This window comes from Monopterus albus, unplaced genomic scaffold (genome assembly GCF_001952655.1).
Source record: "Monopterus albus unplaced genomic scaffold, M_albus_1.0 scaffold60.1, whole genome shotgun sequence".
NCBI lineage: Eukaryota > Metazoa > Chordata > Actinopteri > Synbranchiformes > Synbranchidae > Monopterus > Monopterus albus.
The window spans coordinates 376,288-398,927 of NW_018127940.1; the positions used below are offsets into that span (position 1 = coordinate 376,288).

Consider the following 22,640-nt stretch of genomic DNA (forward strand, 5'->3'; position numbering starts at 1 on the left):
CCCCGAAACCTGACAGATCTAGAGGAGATCTGTGTGGAGGAGTGGGCCAAAATCCCTGTTGCAGTGTGTGCAAACCTGGTCAAGAACTACAGGAAACGTTTGACCTCTGTAATTGCAAACAAAGGTTTCTGTACCAAATATTAACACTGATTTTCTCAGGTGTTCAAATACTTATGTTCAGCAGTGCAAGACAAATAAATTCTTTAAAAATCATACAATGTGATTTCCTGAATTTTTTTTTTTAATTCTGTCTCTCAGAGTGGGAATGCACCTACAGTACAATGTGAATTTCAGACCCCTCCATGATTTCTAAGTGGGAGAACTTGCAAAATCGCAGGGTGTTCAAATACTTCTGTTCCTCACTGTAAGATGAATGAATCACATGCTAATCGAGAACTGAAATAATACTGCTGGATAAGATGCAGCACTTCGGCAGTACCTCTCTCAGGCCAAACAGCTACTCACACTGTGCAGTTTTGCATGTGCTCTATTTGTGAGGGGTCAGAGTCATACAAATACTGTTATTGGCATTATTGGTTAAAATATGTGTGATTTTTGCTAACGATACTACACACAGTTTAAACCAGTTTAAATGATGTGGTTCCACAAGAAGCTATTAGTCTTTCATTGTTACATACAGTACAGTATATATTACATAGACACACAATATATACTGTACCTCCCTATTTCATATGGCTGTATATAATCTAGTAGCATAGCACAACTAATCACAATGAGTGAAGTCAGTTTGATAGATGTCACAAAAAGGATGAAGAAAAATAAACCAAAATAGTAAAACAAAGAAAAAAGAAAGCCTGTAACAAATAACCTGCATCCGATTCACAAAAAAAAGTGACTTTATGAGGGGATTGAGGTGGATGCCAAACTACACCAGATCTGATTACAATCAAATCCCGTGACTCACATCTTTCTGCCTACCATCACTTACAGTATGTAGGTGAAAAGGTGGAAGGACAACTGTATTAGTCATAGAAAGGTGCAACAGATTTTACAGAAAGAAACGTTCTCTCACGTTGCTTAATGGTGTCTAATGACAAATCAGAATGTTTTGCGATTTCAGACTGGTCTCGGTGGAAACTGCTTTGACTAAAAGCTCAGTAGCACAGTTCCACATGTACCAACGCATCAAAAGTGTTTCATTATTGTGAGCTTTTATCTCTTGAAGAAAGCCTGACCATGAAAATTAACATAAGAGAAAAGCCTTAACTCACCAGTGTGTCTCCAGACAAAACCTCCAGCAGCAAGATCAGGTTATGTCCATCTCGTAAGTCTTCATACAGGTCATTTATATGCTTCCGTACCTACAGACACAAAAATCAAACCCAAATGTGAGCAAGCTGCAAACATCATATTGTTATTACCCAACAGTTCATTATAACAAACATAGCCGCACAACTAGCGTACGACCTATGTACTCAAAATTGGGGTTGTATTGAAATCTCTGACAGTAGTTAATCAACCATAACAAGCTCAGTGTCTAAAGAAAAGCTCTTTGACGATTACACCAGGAGTGATGAAAGGCCCTGACATGCTTACACCTGGCACAGCTTTAGCTCCACTATTGCATAAGATGTGCCTTCCTTTTGGCATTCAGTCAACTTGGTGTTCAACTTCAGTTTAAGCCCAGTTTTAGAAATGTTTTGGTTCATATTTTCCCAAAAAAACTCCCCCTGCTCACAGAACTTGAAAGGAAACTGACATGAATGCAGAATAATGTACCGAGTAATAGTGAAAGCAGCATATCATTGTGACATTTTATCTAAGCACTTGAGAGAGGCACTTAACAACTCCAGTCCGAGGCTCTCTCCTTCCAGTAGGCCCTTCACTCCTTCCTGTCCTAAATACCACACCTCTGAAACTACCCTGCTGCCCGTTGACCTGCTTTCACACAGGGTTTTCAGCACTGTAATCCCAGATAGCAGCCACAGCTGTGAAGCCAAAATAGACCTGTGCCCTTATGTTATCGGGTCAACCCAACAGATCCCCAACTATTACTCAGCACCCCTGATTTCTCATGTATTACATGTGAGTCCTGATAAAATGGATCTAACAAAAAGCTACGCAGACCTAAAATCTGGCTCTCAAAATGTATCGTTAAATATATTATCGTTAAATAAATAATGATTCAATAACTGACTTATGTTCACCAGGTTCATAGCAGAGGCTTTATACAAATTTTGCCCTAACTTTAATATGTTAGACATATACAAATGAGTGTGATGTTCAGTGACTGTACTGATTAACGTACTACTGATGAATGAATATTGTTAGGTTGAACAAGACATACGATAGTGGTTTATTTTTCCAAGGACATATTTGATCAGACTTGCCAGTGCCTGTGTCAGGCTAAAGAGTGCCATTAAATTCCACAGAGAGATGAAACACCACAGTAAGCGGTTCAAATTCCTGAGTCGACAAAAGCCAACCTGTTGCAGCAGCAGTGAAACAGCAAACTGTCATGCTAAATGACTATTAACAAGCTCTAATGATATCTGGGGAGGCGTTTCAGCATGCTGGGACTAAACATTGAGAGTGCCAAATGTTTTTACTGCCGATACAGCTCTAATAGATTATACTAGAGAAAACAGATTGACAGATTTAAAAATGTCAGAATAAACACAGTTTTCATATGAACAGATAAGACACAGACAGCGGTTTTCAGCAGTAAAAGAAAAAAGGTGCTCCACATTAAGTTCTTACCTTCAGTAGGTGCTGATTTATCCATTTTGTAAATGTTTTCTTCTGTACTCTGTCTCTTTCATCTGGAGAGAGAAAAAATAAATGATAAAGCAATCACGATAGGGGAAACAGAAATCTCTTTTGAAGAAAGCTATCATTAGCCAAGTCTGTAATGCTTCTCTGTATAATCCTGTTATGAAGGCGATTAGGCTGTTATTACATTTAGTGGTAGCTAAAAACAAATGACGGGCCTACAATTAAATTCTCGTCAAGTTCTGCAGCATTTAGCAGTTCATTTTTGTAGCTTCATCTTCTGCTCCCTATTGAGTCAAGTTATTTTTGGATTTGAAAGACTCAATGAAAGTGAAAAGGAAGGACACAAGTCCCAGTGGCTACAAGAAGAGTGTAATTTCCCAGGGGCTCAAACTGGGAGGAGACATCACTCTCTCCCACATACTGTTGACCACATTATATTATTTTTTGCTTCCCATCACTGTAGCAACCAGACTTCCTGCAGCCAGTGACAAACAGCATGTGAACCACAAATGGATGTAATTAAAAAGGGAACAATCTTTTCGCCATCATTATCTCATACTCATTTTTTAATAATAGCAGTAGCCAAAAAAAAAGGAAGAAAAACACCACAGCTGTGACTCATTTGCTTCTACATGTCTGCCACAACTCCTCTTAGTTATCCTCAGTGAACACTAAAAACCCCTGTACAATCAACACCTCCCTTTAATAATCCTCAGTGTGGACTACAAGAATATCGTACCTACAATTAGTAATGAGCGAGCACAAACATGACTTATCTTTCAAGGAACTGACAAGAAGCATGAAGGTAAATACTGACCCATGCAGCACATTAGAGTTACCAGGTGAGCCCTACGCTCCCTCTCGGTCTTAAGCAGGTACTTCATTCTGTGTAATAACTCCTGAGGGCTGTCGCAAGAATCGTAGTTCAGGTAGATGGATGCCATGTGGATACGCGACAGAGGCAGAAGTAACAGTCTTCCTGCCTGCCTGCCTGCTTCCCAGCCTCTAGGGCAGCTGCAACTCCCTTTTTCAAGCCTCCAAAGCGAGTTCCATCAAGTTTTCCATTGCTACTCACTATTTTGAGTTTCCACACAGTTAAGTGTTTATCTAGTAGAGGCACTCAAAACCACAGAAGAAACAGAAATATTATATAAGCCTCTATTTAAAGGTAATTTACCATCATTTAAGATGAAAGCATGTGTCATTTGGTTACAGCAAATATCTCATCAAAGGGGATATCTTCAAAAATATAAGCACGTTCAACTATAGGTACAAATGTTTTCAGACAGTCATCTTTTTGTTGTGCAGCTGCCAAGACTCATCGCAGTAGGTACATCTGCAGAAACAACTTAGAACATATCCAGACAAATGACGACCAACATGCTTCATGATATGACATGAAAAATGATCCACCAGTGGCACCCTGTTCTATTCACAGATGAGAGCAGGTTCAGAATGAATACATGTGATAGGTGTGAAAGAGCCTGAACGTTATGCTGCCTGTAACATCATCAAGCATGACCGGTTTGGTGGTGGGTCAGTGATGGTCTGAGGAGGCATATCCTTGGTCACCTAAATCCAACTGAGCACCTTTGAAACATTATGTATTGGTGCATCCAACACCACCAAGTACCACCACAGACTGTCCAGGAGCCCACTGATGCCCTGATCCAGGTCTGGGAGGAGATCTCCCAGGACACCATTTACCAACTAAACAGGAGTCTGTGGTTTCTATTTTTCACTTTGATTTTCAGTGTGATTTTGAATAAAGCCCTCCATGGGTTGATGATTTTGGTTTCCACTGACCGTTATCATTTTGTTCTGAACTAAATCTAAAATGAATCTGAATCTAAAAATAATGCATATGTAAAGGCTGTGGAGAACTGGAAAGTGGGTTGGTCTGACACCTATTTTATATGATGGTCTTCATATTGAAATCAAGGTCTGAAATTAAGCTGTAACATCAAATAAAGAAAGAACACTTCAGTCTGACTGAAATGTCTATAAATCTGATGAGTGAAGAAAATCCTTAGAAATAAGAAAGCAATCTATCTTTGCATTGAAAGTGTGATGTAGTGTGAGTGATCTTTACCAGCAGTGTTGCTGTGTCATCACTGAGGTATCTGTTATGCACTGCAGCCCAAAGCATGGCACCCATCTGATTTGTAATCCCCATATTGAAGCTCTCAGCAGCATAATATATAACCATCTCCCGAGAAACTCATTAACATAGATTGGCTGGGAAATTCCAGGAAATGTTCCAGGTCAGAGCAGAGGACAGACTAAAAAGAGTGTATTATCACCCAACTGTCAGACATGGTCAGCAGTATGCACTGCACATATTGCACAAATTAGTGATAAGAGACAAGCTAACCGACCCACATCAATATCAGCCAATGTCAGGTGGTGTAACAGCCAGTTTTTCATTATTTCTGGCCTCTGTGTTAAATTGCTTTAATACTAGCCATATAAACAGAAACAGCACCAGGGAGCAGATTAGAATATGTTGAGATTTGAGTTATTTCTGTACCTGTGCTTGCAAAAACACAAAGGGTACTTCAATAGTATGGCGCCCTCTTGAGGATCATATGAGAATAAAAAGAAAGTGGTTTGATATCGGTCTATTTTCTCAACTTAAAAACTGTATTTGTACATTATCTGATCTTAAAATGAAAGCAGTACTGCTAATAATAACCACATATGAAAGAGAAAACACACTCATCCTCCTAGTGTTGCACAGATTTATCAGATTAATCAAGATCATTTACACATCAAATAAACTCCACCTTTTCCCATTACACCCCATATCTGACTCATACCAAAATACCCAGTTTAACTGGCAAACCAAAACAACATCCTATCAAAGTACTTCTGGCAGTTAACTGCAAGGTTAACACAAGAATACACAGCTATTAGCCAAACAGGAGCCTCAAAACACAGAAGACCTGAATATATATATTTTTAAAAAGCTTCAAATTATTACAATTGACAATATTTACTATTTAATATTACTTAAACATTGCTTTAAGCATTTAAAAATAACTAATTTTCTTTCTGATGTTTCAATATCCTCATGTTAAATCCAGGTAGTTTGATGATTCACCAGAGATCTGGGAACAGCTTGAGCCTGTTTACCACTTGCGATCTCTGAAAGATCACACACAAAGTCTGACTAATCTCCTCTCTCACATTACATACGAGCTTAATGAAAACGCTGTAAAAAAAAAAAGGAGTCAATCGAGCCTCAGAAGTGAAAATTTAAATTATGACAGGAAGCTAGTAGTAATTAAAGTATAATGTAGTGTACAGTAAGATGTGGACACGGTTTTGTGGCCTGTGTGTTCCCTGTCTAGTCTGAGCCCAGCACTAGCCCAGAGTCAGCATGCAAACAGCTCCTGAGACACTTATTTGTAGACCTCAGCAAAGCACATGTGCATGGCTATAAATAGCTACAACGGTAAACCATGTTGCCCCTGCAAGTGCAGGCCACATTTGGTGCCACCTCATTTGCTTATGTACAACAATGATGACTGAATTTGTGTATTTGTGGATAGAAGTCTGTTTCCTGTGTTATTTTTTGGTGTGTGAATGTGACTTCTCTGTCCCAAATGGGACATTTATACCAGATGTCAGAATATATTTGGCCAGTATTTAATAAGATCCAGGAAATGACAAGTGTCATCCATGAATAATAGTTACTAAACCGCTAAACCAACACCACGGGATTGTTGGAAATGCTGCCAGCAGCAAAACAGTCTGTAGCGCTTCACAATGGCCTTTCATTACCACACTGCCTTGTTTCAGGAGAATGTCTGACACAGGGGGCCTGGTGACACGTTATTATGTTAGGATGCCCAAAATATCCTCACATTCTGAGCAGAGCAGATTCAAAAAGTCCTAGCAATCAAATTCCAGACTGTGTAATCCTCTTGACCTTATAAATGAGGTAAATGAAAACAGATATAAATACAAAACTGAGAAGCAATCAACCGTCCTCTGCCTTTGACAAAGACTTGCCAAACAGCTCTCATTTCACATCTCTTGTGTTACAACCAGTTCAGTGAGCAAAGGCATGTGTGCCTAAACTTTGTTTTAATTATACAAGGCAGTGTGTTGTGTAGCAGTCACAGAGATTAGAATACAGGTCTTTGTCACCGCTGACCTTCTTTAATTCATCATCTGGCACCTGTGATTTAACAGCCATGATATAGATGAAAAACACAATTGTGAAAATGTAAATAGCTGAACTGAATTACACTCAGTGACAGGATATGAATCACTGACACAAGGGACTCTCCTTCACAGAAGTGAAATTCAGTCTGATCCTGGTCTCGTTCTCAGACACTCACACACACACACAGAGTCACTGCTGAAGTATCCAAAGTGAAAAAGGTTTGCTGCAGCTCCAGACACCCCTGATGAATGAAGAATGGATAAAACATGTTTACTCTTCACATCTTTGTGGACGTATTCAAAAACAGATTCATCTTGGTAAGCGGCTCCTTTGCTGAGTCACTCAGAGGCCAAACTGTTTTGTAACACCAAATCTACAGCCATGCTAGCAGTTCTGTGCAGCTACACTAAATGTTGCTGTAAACTAAAAGCTAAAATCAGCATTGTAACATGCTGACAAAGTGAAGAATCAGATGTTCTTAAAATGGCTTGTTCACAAGCCAACATTTCTATCAAACAGGAAACTCAATGATACTAGAGCAGATGAGGCTGATGGCAAGGTCATTAGTTTGGCAGGTGCAACAATTAGTCATTTAATTGATAAATCAATTGGAAATTAATTACAGCTATTCTGATTACCAAGTCATCAATTTTGTGATTTTTTTTTAAAGCAAATATGGCAAAACTTTGCTCTTTCTAGTTTTTGGAGTTTGATGCTTGTCTTTGTCAGACATGATAGTAAATTGAATATCTTTGTATTTTGGACTGTTGGTCAGACAAAAAGCATTTGAAGACGTCACCCTGGGCTTTGGGAAATTATAACTAATTATATAAAGTATTCTTTGCTATTTTTAACATTTTATAGACAAAACGGTTAATTGAGGGCAGCACAGCGAGACAGCGGTTAGCACTGTCGCCAGAAGATTCGACGTGGGCCTTTCTGTGTGGAGTTGGCATGTTCTCTCTGTGCCTGTGTGGGTTCTCTCCGGGTTCTCTGGCTTCAGTCCAAAAACATGCAGGTTAGGTTGTCTGATGATGCTAAATTGCCTGTAGGTGTGAATGTGAGTGGTTGTCTGTCTCTATGTGTCAGTCCTGTGACACACCGGCGACCCATCCAGGGTGTACCCCTTCTCTCCCCTATTTTGTGCTGGGACTGGCTCTAGTCCCAACCCCCCAACCCTCTACAGGATAAGAGATATAGATAATGAATGGGATGAATGATTAACTGAGAAAATAATCAACAAAATAATCAATAATGACAATAATTGTTGGTCCAGCCCTAAACTAAGCTTCAGTCAGGAACTTACCAGAGTCCTTCGGATTCCTTCTTTGGAGACCATGAATGTCTGCACAACATTTCAGAACAATGCATCAAGGTGTCAGTCTGGACCAACAGACACTGCCATGCCCTGAGCCTGTAGCATGTCTGCAAATGGTCTGTGGCAGCTTACAGATTGGTTAAACTAGTGCGGATGTAAGGGTTTAATATGCATTGCCCATTATAACAGAGACCCATAGGAGTGATGACTCTGCACAAAATGGCTTCTTTCACTATTAATAACCATGTTATCTGCATTTCCTGGAGACAGGTGGTAAACAATAATACAAGTGAGATGATGAGGGGGAGATAGTGTTTAAGGATGTTTTGTCACTCTTTGTAAGTAAGAACACTACAGTCAGTCTTCACACAAGGGAAGGGCAGGGACTTAAATATGTGACTGGAACAGCTCAGTGACCGAAACAGGTTGCCAAGCCAGCTTTCAAAGGAGCATTTTCTGTGTCAGCCACTGCTTGGTATAAGGCCTGGGGAGTAAAAAAGAAACCAAGTGTTAGGTATTTTTAGTCAGATAGATATTGGTTAGATACTTTATGTATTAGAAATGTCTAGTGGAGATAGGATGGCTAGTTAGACTGTTAAATGCTTAGTCATGCTTATGAGTTTCTACAGGGTACATCTGGTCAAGGAGAACTAGGGAGAAAAGTTGAATAATTCAGCACTGTTTTGAAGTTACTTGGACTGCCTCGTCTCTCAGAGTTAGCAATGGTAACAAGAACTGGTTAGCGCAACACAAGAAAAGGGTACAATGTTTGAGCATCTGTGCAAACATATCTTGTTTATAGCCACTTTCTGCAAGTGCTTTTGTGAGAGGCAATAACAGTACAGTCTATACATTTAAGAGGGGCAGTATGAGCCAGTGCTGCACAGACCTTTCAGCAAGTGACTACATTTGTACTGTGCATAGTGCAATCAAGACAGGTCTTCTTAATTACCAATATTACTGAAGTTCGTATTATTAGGTTTTGGGCTGTTCAGGTAATTCTCAATACCTCCACCACTGAAGTTGAAAGATTGTTTGACCCTTGACCAAAAGCAAATGGAGAATGAAGATGAAACTAGCAAAGTGCCCTTAGGCATGAGCCATCACTGTAGAGACACTCAGCAATGCCAAGAAGAGGAAATGAGGAAGCATTAATAGCAGCTAATGGGACACATATACACACTAACTGTACTAACAGACACGGTTGCTAACAACTCCAATACAGGCCTCCATATGTGGAACAGCTGCAACGGCAGAGATTCTGGGGGAGAAAGTAGATTTCCATGAATATTTGTGCATGTGAGGAAATCTACTTTCTCCCCCAGAATCTCATTCTGTTTATAGACAATCCTGATTAAGACATAACTTAATCCTGTGTAAATTCTTAGCTCTGCTACATTTACACTGGTTGATTTAACACAAACAGAATTCTGCTGACAAAACACTACTTAAAACAGGGAATCTAAAGTGTTTGTTGTTAGTAAATTGTTAGACATTCTATCTTATGTTTCTCTTTTATTTAGAATTTTCCTTTAATTAATTACTGGTCTATAACTTTAGACAACACAGACGTCTTAGCAATTGGTACTCAAAAAAAAAAATCCTGTAATGTTGTTATTTTCACGTTACTGACATAAGGCAATTCATGTAGCAGTTTTAAAATAATAGCTTTTATGATGCAGAGTTAACACAAAAACAGATGGAGCCGCTCATGTCTTGGCCATCGATGAACAAGTGGACAAAGGAAATCTGTTTCCTATTGCTAGCACAAAGTAGCTTCCATCTGCTGCATTCGGGAGAGCAGGGTGGTGCTGCCGGAGTGGGAGAGGAAAAGCTACAGAGCATGAGTCAGGGTGGGACAGAGATGATGTCATGTCAGAGGAGCTACACAGCGCTGTGGAATGAGATTCAGTCATGCTGGGCTTCCCATCACCATGACGGCACATAAACACAACTTTTGGAAATACAAATAGGCAACTGTGTGAGACTACATTAAAGACATTTTAAAATAACTTCCTACCAAAATATGAACATTTATCAAACTGTTTCCAGAAGAGCAACACATGCATCTCTAAATGATAAGAATAATACTGTGTAGGACTACTAAACAAAACATGTTTCTGTAGCTAAAGACTGATGGAGCTTTCTGAGATGTTAGGTATTTTTAGTCAGATAGATATTGGATAGATACTTTCTGTATTAGAAATGTTTAGTAGAGATAGGATGGCTAGTTAGACTGTTAAATGCTTAGTCATGCTTATGAGTTTCTACAGGGTACATCTGGTCAAGGATAACTAGAGAGAAGAGTTGATGACTGTCAGCAGACAGGGTGTTTAATATTATTATTATGACGTGTATAACTGTAGCCTTAGCCATAATATGTTCTTATGTTTAAGTCACGACATGTTACTAGAGGTCATGTGAGAATGTTTTTAGCTACACACCACTTAATCAACAGACACTCACATTGATTTGCTTTATGTTTTGACTACTGCTATGGCCAGCTGCAAAGCTGACAACAGAGACGTCTCGGTTGACGTTTCTGTGTAGTATGGGGCTAGCCCAACCGAGGGGATATAATGTATAGGCCTGGTGGGTTCAGGGTCTTTCATCTTACATCTGCCTGCGAGCAGTTTGGAGGTGCAAGATACCTGAGCACGTAATGTTAATTTTACCTGTGATCCTTTGAATAAATCAGCACTGTTTTGAAGTTACTTGGACTGTCTCATCTCTCAGAGTTAGCAATGGTAAGAAGAACCAAAGACCAAGAGAGAGCTCTGCTGGTTTGGATGACACTGCCCATTTTAAATGCAGCCTACTGATGGGATCAATAAAAGGATTGGGAACAAGAACAACAGTAGTACAAGTACATGTAATGAACTGTGTGTGTGGCTGTGGCCTTTTCACCCTATCCCCGCCTGTCTAACAGTTTTTCAGTATGCAAATGAGTATGTGAAGATGGGATTTGTTCTTCAGTTGCTGCACTCGCTCCTTGGCCCGCCTCCATCCCTGACTAATTGGACTAGCATCCCAGTCCCATGCTCCAATACCATGCTGCAATTAATCTCACCTGTTTCAAAAGCACAGCCTGGCTTTCATTCAGGGCAGCTGTGATTTAATGTGATCAGCTCCCTACTGTCTCTCATTTTATCTAGCCCCTTCTAATGGCTACTGGATTACTAGTACATGTACTCTGCTTTCTGTGTTCACTCTTAGTGATTACTCCTTCGGACATTGTACTCTGATAATCCCGCTTATACTTAAGTGGCTCCGTTTCTTTGAAAAATGATTGATTGTTGGTTAGTGGTCAGTTTTTGCAAGCACTGAATATTGTGTATGCCAACTGTGTATGCGCAATGTGCAGTACAGTATCTGTAGGCTGAATGGGGTGGATAGAGACCACCTTCAAAATGTGGCTCCTTGATGTTTATATCCGAGGGAAGGACTGCCACCGCCATCAATGTGACACAGGAACAAGTCTGTGGAACTCATATGGTGCTCGCATAAAGTGTCTTTTGTACGACAGCAGCCAGTCCCCATAGGCAGCCTGCTGCATGTGTGGGCCACTAGTCCATCTGAATGTGATGAGTGGGCTGTCGACACAGAGCAGAGGGGTTGGGCTGGGCACAGCCCAGGAGGATGGACAAAGGCAGTGACTGTGCAAAAAACACAGTGCTCTCTGACTCAATTCTGTGTTTGATCAGACAATTAAAAAGGGAAATTTTAACAATCATGAAGTATTGCTTATTGCATCTACAAAAATCCTACCCATAAGGGGAGATTAAATCATAATGCATACTGCGGTGACTTACAGACACAAAAGACAGAGACACAGTAACAGACCACACCCTCCTAACACACAGAGCAGCTATCCAAAATACTGGCTTTGTGCTGTGCGTGTGTCTTGATGCCTGTTAAAGGAATACAATCTGTAACAGTCAGTAGGTTGGATATGTCCATCATCTGATAAGATCAGAGGAACAACCACAATTTAACAGCACTCCTGCAAAAAGATCATTCCTATCATATATGTGATTTATATTCATGATTTCTGGTTGTCACGCTGTCTGATATTTTTCATATTATTTATGATTGTTTTCACTGGGTGTTTTTACATTTAAACTGTAGTCTGGTGTTTAGTTGCAGCCTGGTTTCCTAGGGATTTCCTATCACATTTAACTTTAAAGGAAATGCCACAGCGCCAGTTAATCATATGCAAATTTAAGTTGTGTTCTAGTTGTTAACACAAAAATATCTTTGGTTGTGAATAAAAGTCTGATTAGAAGCACAGAAATGCAGGTCACCAACTTGGAAAACAAAACATTCCTGCCGTACATTTTAACTTTGAAAGGGGATTTTCTGCAAGACTGTCGCCTCCCTCAGTAAGTAAACCATGTTCATTTGGGCTCAGCTTTACAAATACGCTCTCCTTCCAATCTGATGAAACCATTTACGTCATATGGCATCCTAAAAGCAAAATAAAGAAGAGCTGACTGAACCACCAAAAGTCTAATCTGTTAAATCTTTCCTAATGTCAAAGGGTGATCAACTGTTGAGAAACTCAAATGCCCCCAGCCTACCAAGCAGGCTTTGCTAGAACAGCGTGATCCTATACAGCCACTACCCATTAACTGTTTTATGTGTCTAGGAAACCATGTATTTCACTCATTCCTCAAGTTTAGAGTCTTTTGTAAGGCCTGCATTGAATTTCAGTCCAACCTAAAGCAAATACTCTGTTAGGTATATAATTAACTCTACTATCTTATTAGTGTGATATTCATGCAACTGGAGCAGTAAGAACTACAGATGATTTCCATGTCATTTGTGATTTTTATGTTAGGTCACCAAAAATCCCTAACTTACACTTTCTTGATGTCTCTGAAACGAAGCCAGGCAACAAATGACAGGCAGCCACGTCAACATAAACTCAAAAATCACTTTTGCCTAAACTTCCACAAATAATTATAAAAATGATCCAATCTTATATTTGGATTTGGTAAGACAAAGACATTTCTGTTTCCTACGTTAGCGCTGTTTACTGGTTTGCTTGGTTACTGTTGATGATTTAGCTATGAACATAGACCCCTTTGATACTCTACACATCACATGGAGAGACGCTTGGTGCTCTAGGTGATCCCATCAGCTGTACATAAAATGAAGGCAACAACAAAGGGGGGGGGGGAAGGGATTTCTACAACACACTTTAAAGTGATTTGCACAACTGTAAAGACAAATTAACACTGTAAACTAAACTGTTTGCAAGGTATTTCACACTGATGTATCATCCAGTCATTCACACTCAAATACATGGTGTGCTGTGGTATTATATACAAGAACATCTGCAAACTAAGATCTGCCCTAAACATTTTCAGACATAAATGTATGCTTTTTGGTAAATCTAAAGAATTTAATAAACACAATTTTATCATTTAAGTCATCACTGCTATTCACAGAAACAGTTCACGACTTTGCAAAGAATTATACACCTGTGATGTTTATAATCTGCTTCCTCTTTCATTAATCAACCCCTAGGAAATAAATGCTGAATTTTTTTTCTGCTTCATCAGCCAAACCTGGGACAGATATAAGCAAAGCTGGTGGAAATAAGGTTGTAGATGGGTTTGCTGGGAGTAATGATAGCTCACCTGCCAATTTCAGGTTTCTACCAAGATTACCAAATATTCAGGTACAGTCAAACTGGTTTCTGTAATTTGTTGCATTTAGACTACAAAAGTAAAAATGGTCATTATTGTGTGCCTACAGTGCTCAAAATCTCTGAAATGTTTTGCTAAACTTACCAAGAAAATACAAAAGAATTTCTCCCTTTCCCTTCTTTGTTAAGTTCATGGTTCATGCAACAGCTGGTGAGGAGTTGTATATCCCCCAACTATCAATACAGCATGTAAACGCTACTAGCAAAATGGTAGTTAATGAGGGATGAAAACAGATAAAATGCTAAGATTATTGTGTATCTCAGCTGCTTGAAGACAACAGCCACAGATTCCTAATGATGCCACATCATATGATCCCGTTAGAGTCCTGTCAGGGCATTTAGCCTTATACCACAGCTGACTGGCCCTGCTGGCTAAAATACTTAACAGCTGAGAGAACGCGCTCATGGCAAGCATTCAATACAAATGTCCACTGTGTGTTATTTACCGCTCTGTGGTTTTACTTCGTTTGCCTAAACAAAGAGGCAACACAAGAATTAAAACTGTTGCTGTCAGCTAGAATTGGGCTCCACTGGCTCTGACCTCAGGCCTGGTCTCAGGACGTGATTTTGCCATCAAACTCTAACTGACACAGACAATGAATAATGCACATCTCTTATGTGTGATGGATTTGCTCTAATTAATGAGAAAGACCCAAAAGAAGAAAGAAGCTACATGGAGTGACATGAGGCTAGCTAACGCCTCATCCTGCTAGGTCATTGTCCGGTCTGATTTAAGACACCATGCACTATTAAATCAGTTATATGATAACACTGAATGAGTGAGTGATATTTATACGGATAATAGCCCTAGAAATACACAAATCAACTGTGAAAATATGATTTACTCAAACAACAAAGCTGGTTTCTCAGCTTTAGTTCATTCCATGTGATGATAAACAGTGCAGACACTGTAATCATCTGGCTTAATGTTTTTCAAGATAAATATTTTCATAAAACTGCTAAACAAGACAGATAATCCTGAAATCTAGCTCATTATAAAGACTATGTCCTAAATGTCAGCCTAAATTGTGATGTCATGCAGGAAACATGTCCACTTTTCCACAGCAGACACCAGCCAGCCACCAGTGAGAGAGAGGCCAGGCTGACGTTTGTTGAACTGTCAAGAAGCAATCGGGGAATGTCTTCATTATCACAAAGCCTAAACAATATGCAGCCAGCACTGATCCTACCTTTGTATTTTTCCAAAACATCCTCATACGCCTGGAGGTATTCCTGTTCGTCCGAGAGCACAAACGCCTGCGGTGCGTACATGTTGAAAGGGCTCCACAAACTGGACAGTCACCAGCGGGGGGACAGGGACACAGCCTGCGTGCATGCGTGTGTTTGTGTGCATATGTAGCCTGTGTGTATGCGCTGGGGACTCGAAGGCGAGCTGTTGCAAGGAAACGCCCTGCATCCCTCCCATGTCTGCGGTCTGTCCAATGGGCGACACTTCCTCTCCGGAGTTTGCCGGACGTGCTACGCTGAAAAGGATGTCTAAGAGGACTATTAACCCGATACCGGTGTAAAATTAAATTATAACGATACTTAAATCTTGTGTTCTTAGCACAAGAGGAAAAGGTTCACCAAGCAGAACCCCAATGGCGCAAAATCACGCCTGTAAGGAACATGACAGGTGTACACCAGACTGAATGAACTGTTATTTTTTTATAGTGTGTCATAACCTGTCATGCATGTCCCGGCTCCTGACAGACCTCACTGGTTTTGTCCACCTGCCAAATACCTAAAACAACTTTGGCAGCTTCAGTGTTTGAAATTGAGTCTTTCCTGTCAAAAGATTAACCAGGCTATCAGCTTTCACCCCTGGCACAGATTCCCATAAACTGCAGGCTTTCATTGAAAACTTCACCCACGGTATATCCTTATATAATGGGCCATGGCTGCATTTATGATTAAGATTCTACAATGTCAAATAATGCCAAAGTATCATTATAAAGTACTTAAGTGCTATAAAACCATCGTTATCCAAATAGGTTTGTCAAGTAACCACGTCAAAAGGGTGTTTCCTGTCTGGATCTATCAACCTACTTTAAATAACAAAACAAAAATAGCTTACCGTTTGTTTTTAAAGATTACGCCACATACAAAATAACGCCTTGCTTCAATTTAAAGACATTATATCCAGAATAACAGTAGACCAAAATATGTAGCTTAACCCATAGACCATGTTCATGTCATCAATTGAAACAGGGAATATCAGGAAAATACTTTACAAGCCGCTATGCACTCAGTTCCAAAATGCATCGCATACTGCAGCATATCACAGCTTTTCTTGTTACAGTGAGTTATCATCTGAAAGGTGAACAACCAGGAGACTGCCCCTCACCTGCGATCCTGAGCACGGCTCTCTCCGCCGGATCAAGCACGGACCCTCCCTGGATTTTCCTCTTGGACCGCTCATGTCTGGGCAGGTTCCACGGTAAAGTGTCCCCGGGAGCCGGTGATGCCGACCCAGATTTAACACTGTAATCATCCTCGTCTGAGAAATCCGCCGAGGAAGACATGGAGCAGTGCAGGGAAGGGTTCCCCGAACTGGAGCTCTATGAGACAAAAGAAAAACAATGTCCTGATTTCAGCCAAACTGAATGCGAAAACAGCACAGGAATAACGCCCACAAATTCGATTTTTTTCCCCTCACCATCGCAGGTCAAAGTGCGTAATGTGAGCGCACGCTACGCGTTGGAACGCTCGGTGACATGAACCAGCAGCTCGCCTTTATTCATAACAATAGAATATTGAGCCAAATAAAGGAAATGTGAAATTAACAGTATCTGGCTCCCCCGCCAGGTCAAGAATCAGACTTACCACTGTATACATCGAGCCCCGTGAGCTGGAAGAAAAAACAAACTATCCTATTTGTGCGTTTTTGTCATCCAGCCTTCACACATTTCGTGCGTTAATTTAACGGGGTGCCACACCCTTTCAGGGATGCTCCGACCACGAACTCGTCCCTTATCGGAGCATTAAGGACGCAAGGTGATGTCAGATCTCCAGAGGGTTGAAGGGATGGTACGCTGTGTGCTGTTGAGGCAGAGCTGGAGCGTGATGGGAGAGCAGATTGCATGTGTTTCCGCGTCATACCCGGCAGCCAACAGCAGCAGCTCCACCAGCCACGGTGGTGTTAGAGCGCCATCGCTGCACAAAGGTTTCAACTACAACTGGCAAAGTGTCAGCTACAATCTGATCTTAGTTGTAGATTTATTTGCTGTGTTCCAGTTTTCAGTGAGCCCTATATATCTGAACATTCTAGATCATCGATGGGTGGCAGAGCTTATGTGGATGTTCTCGAGCATTTTTTGTCCAGGCATTATAGGCATTAGGAGTTAGAAGCAAAAATATTATAATTGGCTCTATCTCACAATGATGAAGACTCATAAAAAAAATCCTTGATCCGAATGATGAGGCAGATCACCTCCAAAGTCTAATGGATTATTCCGTGGGCCATACCATACCTCCCCCCCAAAAATCAAAATTCATTCATTACTTTTTGAGTTATGCTGTGAACAAACAAAACGCTGGGGGAAAAAAACATTACCTCCACTTTACACTGATTATAGTCTTTTCAACAGATTATCAGTTCTAAATACACAAAGGCCAGTGCAACAATTTTGAATGATTCATCTTGCACGGTTTTGTTAAGTTGTGTATGCAAATATTTCACGAATGATGAACAGTGGGCGTGTCTTATGTACAGTAGGCCTGCAGGACCTTATGCTGGCCTATGACCTTTAAGTCTACTCACTTACATGTAACTCTCCTGTTTCCATACAATAGCAATATTACAGTAGCAAACAAAGGGTTGTTTGTCTTTTGCTCACTGCCATGCTAAGATTTTAACCAGCACAACAATCATTGTATCAATAAAACCTGAAGCACTGATTTTATTTTACTCATGGCAACAAAAAAAAAATCTTTTAGAGGTGTTACAAGCAAAAGCGGCACGTTGATATTATAACTTTTCTATGACAGCTGGTCAAGTTGTTATGTTTGTCATTTGCTGACAACAGCAATAAGAAACAGAAACTGTTTGTGTCTATTGTCTACAGAATTGCAACATAACGAACAGAAGCAGTAAGTTGCACGTTCAGACAGATCAATGGGTTCCTTTGAATGCAGTCTGTTCCAACGTCTGTGTCATGTCTTAACAGAAGGGATAAAAGCTGGGGAGGATATGAAATATTGTGAATACAATACATAATATTCACATCCAGAAACACCCATGGATTTGGTGTTGCAATGATACACTTCTTTTATCTGGAACAAGAAAAAATATTCTCAGATTAGGGCAGCAGTAGATAAAGAAAACCCAGGCCCTGAAAGAGGTCAGTGTGGTTATTTCCAGTCCAGCCCTGTACGTCCTCATTTCTGTGATCCTTCATGTTCCCTTCCACAAAAAAGAAAAAAAAAATCAATATACTGTGGGAAGAAAAACTAAGTGACCTACTTAGAATTGCTAATTATTAGGATTATTAAAATATGGTCTGATACTCATGTAAGTTAAAATTGTGACGAAACACTATCTATTGTAACTGATAACACACAAATCATTGTATTGGTCTTGTCCTTACTGAAAACATCATTCAGACATTTACAGTGTAGACTGGGAAATATATATGAAATACTAGAGACTGGAGTTAGCAAACCTGGAGTCGAATCAATACAACCAGATTGGAGGTGTGTGTACTTTGGCTTATAAAAAATATTTGGAATTTGCTATTCACAAGAAACATCTGCTGGTGTGCACCATGCCTCACAAAAAAAGAGGTCTAAGAGGATTTAACGCACAAAAAGAGTTGATAATGTTGGAAGGTGCTACAGTGCTCGTAGAGTTTAGATAGGCATTAGTGTACAGCTGGACAAATGATCCATAGAGGCAATGTCGCTATGCCTCCTAGAAGTGATCGCCCAGCTAAAAGATGACTCCAAAGGCACAAAGCAAAATGCAGAAAGCAGAAATCATTGGAGCTGCTTAACATCTCTGTCCATGAGGCTAGCATACTCAAGTCATGGTGCACACTTGCACGGAGGAAGCCACTGCTCTCCAAAAGGCAACCAACCAAACAAACACTGCAAACCAACATGAAAACATCATCCCAACAATGAAGAAAAATGGAGGGAAGATCATGACTTGGAGCTCCTTTGCTGCTTCTAAGTCTGGACAGTTTGGCATCATCAAGAGAGAAATTAATTCCCAAGTTTATCAGGGTGTCTTACAGAACAAAATCAGGGTAGCCGTCCATTAGATGAGGCTCGGTAGAAGCTGGGTGATGTCGCAGAACAATATGCTGCAGATACAAAAAGTGCTTGTCTGAGATTATTGCTGGCAAAGAAGGTTCACCCAGTAATAAAATCCACCGGCACAGCAAATGGTTAATTGTTCAATCAGTGTGTCCAACAAACATTGATGAAGGTCGGATTTCTTGCCAGTGTATAATATATGAGGACTCATATCATGTTCCCATGTCATCATAGTAAGTTTGTTAACAGACGTATTAGAAAGGCCACATACCAGCATGTTGCTAGACTACAAAAAAAGGCAATATGTTAGAACTGAGCTTGGGTACATACCTATTATTCAAGTACTGTGAATGATGCACAAATTAACCATTTTATATGCTTTAAATTATATTCCCAGCATTTTATTAATGGAAGATTCTGCCTTTAAAATCCCTTGAAACTTCTTTTGATGTCCTTATTTTCATTAGTGTTAAAGCTGCAGTTTTCATATGTTTGAAGCCACTGACTATGATTTAGATGTAAAAATACTTTTTTGAGCCATATTTGTCATCTTATCTAACATAAGATATCAAATACAGATAACCATCCTTCAAGAGCAGGGTTTACACACTTGCCCTGTTTACTTGAGCAAGTTACTGAATCCTTACAGGCTTCAAAGGCACACTGATGTCCCTGTGGAGGGGAGCAAGCAGAAATATTATCACTTAATCTTCAATAATAATCATAGTTACAGTACTGGGGAGTACTTACAGCTTTGCGTGTCGGGGTGAATTGCACAGACTGATAAAACTCTGGCAGGACTCTTTTCTTCACTTTACGTTTTCTTAGAGTTGATGATGAATCGGGTTCACTCTCAGGAACCTCGACCAGACCGGGCTTTTCTTCTGTCACTCGTGCATGTATGCTCCTTTTTATGTGACGTGGGCTGTGTCTGAAGCCCTGGGAAACATGAACACATTTCAACCTGATAGAAGATTTAAAATTTAGATGATTTCGCAAGAAACTAAAAACCTTATGACCTAGACCTCAGGGTCAGAACTCAAATCAATAGGATAAGGAAAAGCAAACATTTCAATAACATTGATATTTGTAAGTATCACCATCGTCTTTAGACGAGTTTTTCTTCAAGTCCTGCTTATTGTTGGACTTAACAGCTATGATGGTCAGGGGGACTATTCTACAACATTAAGGCTAAAATGTCCTCCTATTGTGTCTTTCAGCAAGATATTGAATGCCTACCAGCTACAGTACTGAGCCGGCAGGGACTCAGTGTCCTATGGTTCAATACAGCTACCTGACAAAGGCAACCTTTAGAGCTTTTGCTTCTGGAGCTTCAAAACCACAGATAATCACATATTGCAATATCCTTATTTTTACTGTCGGCATATAAATAAATATGTTGGAAAACAAACAAACAGAGAAAGAAAAAGACATGGCCTTATGGCCAGTTAAATAAATGGCTGTGCTAAAATTCCTTTCCACCAACAATTTTTAGTTTCAATAAAATTATCCTTTCCATGGGCCCTTAAAGATCAGTTACCCACTGGAACTATTTCATATAAAATAGGATTCCTGAAGGTTTTTAGGCTGTTTTCATGGATGTTTTTTAAATTAACCATTTTTCGGCTTTCCCCCCAGTTTAGAAGATTTTATTTTGAAAGCACAGTGTGTAAAACGGAAATCGACCTATTAGGATCTACTTGACGCATTTAGTCAGCGTCAAACCACAGCAAATGCAGCTTAGGGATTATAAAATTAAAGAGGTTTCGTTCGGCTCACTTACACTGTTTTAGTCTAGTCTGTGTATTTCTGAGAACACATATAAACAGTTTCAGGGCAAAGAATGAAAGTGCAAACTTATGTATTATTTATTAAAAACACATGCGCATTGCGCACATCATGGTCCCTGGATTAGCCACGCAGTACATAGAAACTAACTTTTGAGTAAAGCATATTATAATTGAAAATGCCAGGTGGCCATGCATGGGCATAGGACTTTAAACATGACTCGGTTAAAACATGACTCCTCCCAGCTTTTCGATATTACCCAATATATAAAAAGTTCATCCTACCTCTGATCGAAAATGATGCGTTCGGAGGCCAACTACAGGACAGACAACAGATGTTAGAAAGATGACCCAGCATTTATCCTTCCATAAATGATGACAAATCAATAGCTATGCATGTGTTTGGAAGCCTATAGTAACAACCTAGAAACATTTCAGACCAACTGATTTTGCTAACAGAAAGACTACACAAAAAGAGTACACATTAATGTACCAAGATGAGATGACAGGATGAGGAGATGCGGCTGGCCTGCGCTACTCACCGCGGCTCTTGGAGCGTCCGGACAACACAGATTTTATTGGATGCTTTGCATTACGAAGCCTGCGATGCCAACAGCAGAAAAACAAAATTGTCGCAATAGTCCCGAGCAAAAGCAACAATAGTAGCAACACACATTGAATACTGTACGGCCTTAACAGGACTAAAAACGCCGCAGCGATCATCATAAAGCGAGATGTAGGACAGATCCCGCAGCCTGAGACAGCTGGCTCCTCTCCTCGCCTCAAGCTGGAGATGAGAATAAAACCACTGAGTGACACACAGGCTACGTGGAGCGGCGCACAGCAAACCGTGGAAAACGTTCACTGTGCAGCAGACGGCCCAGACCACTGAGGCACAATGCATGACTCAGCAGAGACGCAAGTTTAATTTATTTATTTTTCTAAGGCACAGGAAGAGTCAGCGGATTCATCTGAGCATCGCAGTCATCTGCTGCAGAGTCGACTGTCCAAAAATAACGCGTCGACACGCTACTAATAACAGTATACGGACATATAACCTATTGAATGTCTGTGAAACTCAACAGTCCAGTGAGATAGGGAACACATTTGTTTTTTATCCTACAAAAAAAACTACAAGGTCCCTGATAGCCTGGCCTATTATTATTCGCAATATACTGCAGCCTAAGTAGTCTATATTTTTCTATAAACGCTTAGCATGCCTGTAAAAAACTAACCATGGTGTAGCTATAGGCCCCGAAATGAGGTGCTATGTCCAGGATTAGAGAGAAAACAGAAACCAAATCCAACTCAGCGTCAGTTATGTCATTTTTGGATGAGCTGATATCATTTTTAACTTTTCTTTTCTTCAGTCGGATTAAACATTGGGCAAACAAAGTGTTATAGTTGACAAAGCTTTATTTGAACCTTTGAAAGGCCAAATGTGCAGTCTGACAAACAGCTCTGACGCTGGCGTGAGTAGGCTACAGGCCTGTTTTCTTGTTTTTACATATGAAACACTATAGCCTGTATTGTTTGTGTATATCAAACTGTGTCCATATTCAAAACACAATATGACTTTGGATTTGTAAGTAAAGCCTGTCTTCTTTTACATAATGGAACATTAGCTCACATGATCAAAATGCATTTATGTAC

General features: G+C 40.1%; 1 protein-coding gene across 1 annotated transcript in view; it reads right to left on the reverse strand.

The window, feature by feature from the left end:
• The window catches only part of dst (dystonin), a 95,274-nt gene extending 72,935 nt beyond the window's left edge, over positions 1-22,339 (reverse strand). The window contains 6 exon segments of the mRNA XM_020603094.1: positions 1,233-1,322; positions 2,722-2,783; positions 16,289-16,502; positions 19,951-20,139; positions 21,273-21,304; positions 21,530-22,339. Coding sequence (XP_020458750.1) covers positions 1,233-1,322; positions 2,722-2,783; positions 16,289-16,502; positions 19,951-20,139; positions 21,273-21,304; positions 21,530-21,713 — 771 coding nt within the window. The 5' untranslated portion in view covers positions 21,714-22,339.
• Positions 22,340-22,640: the final 301 nt, after the last annotated feature.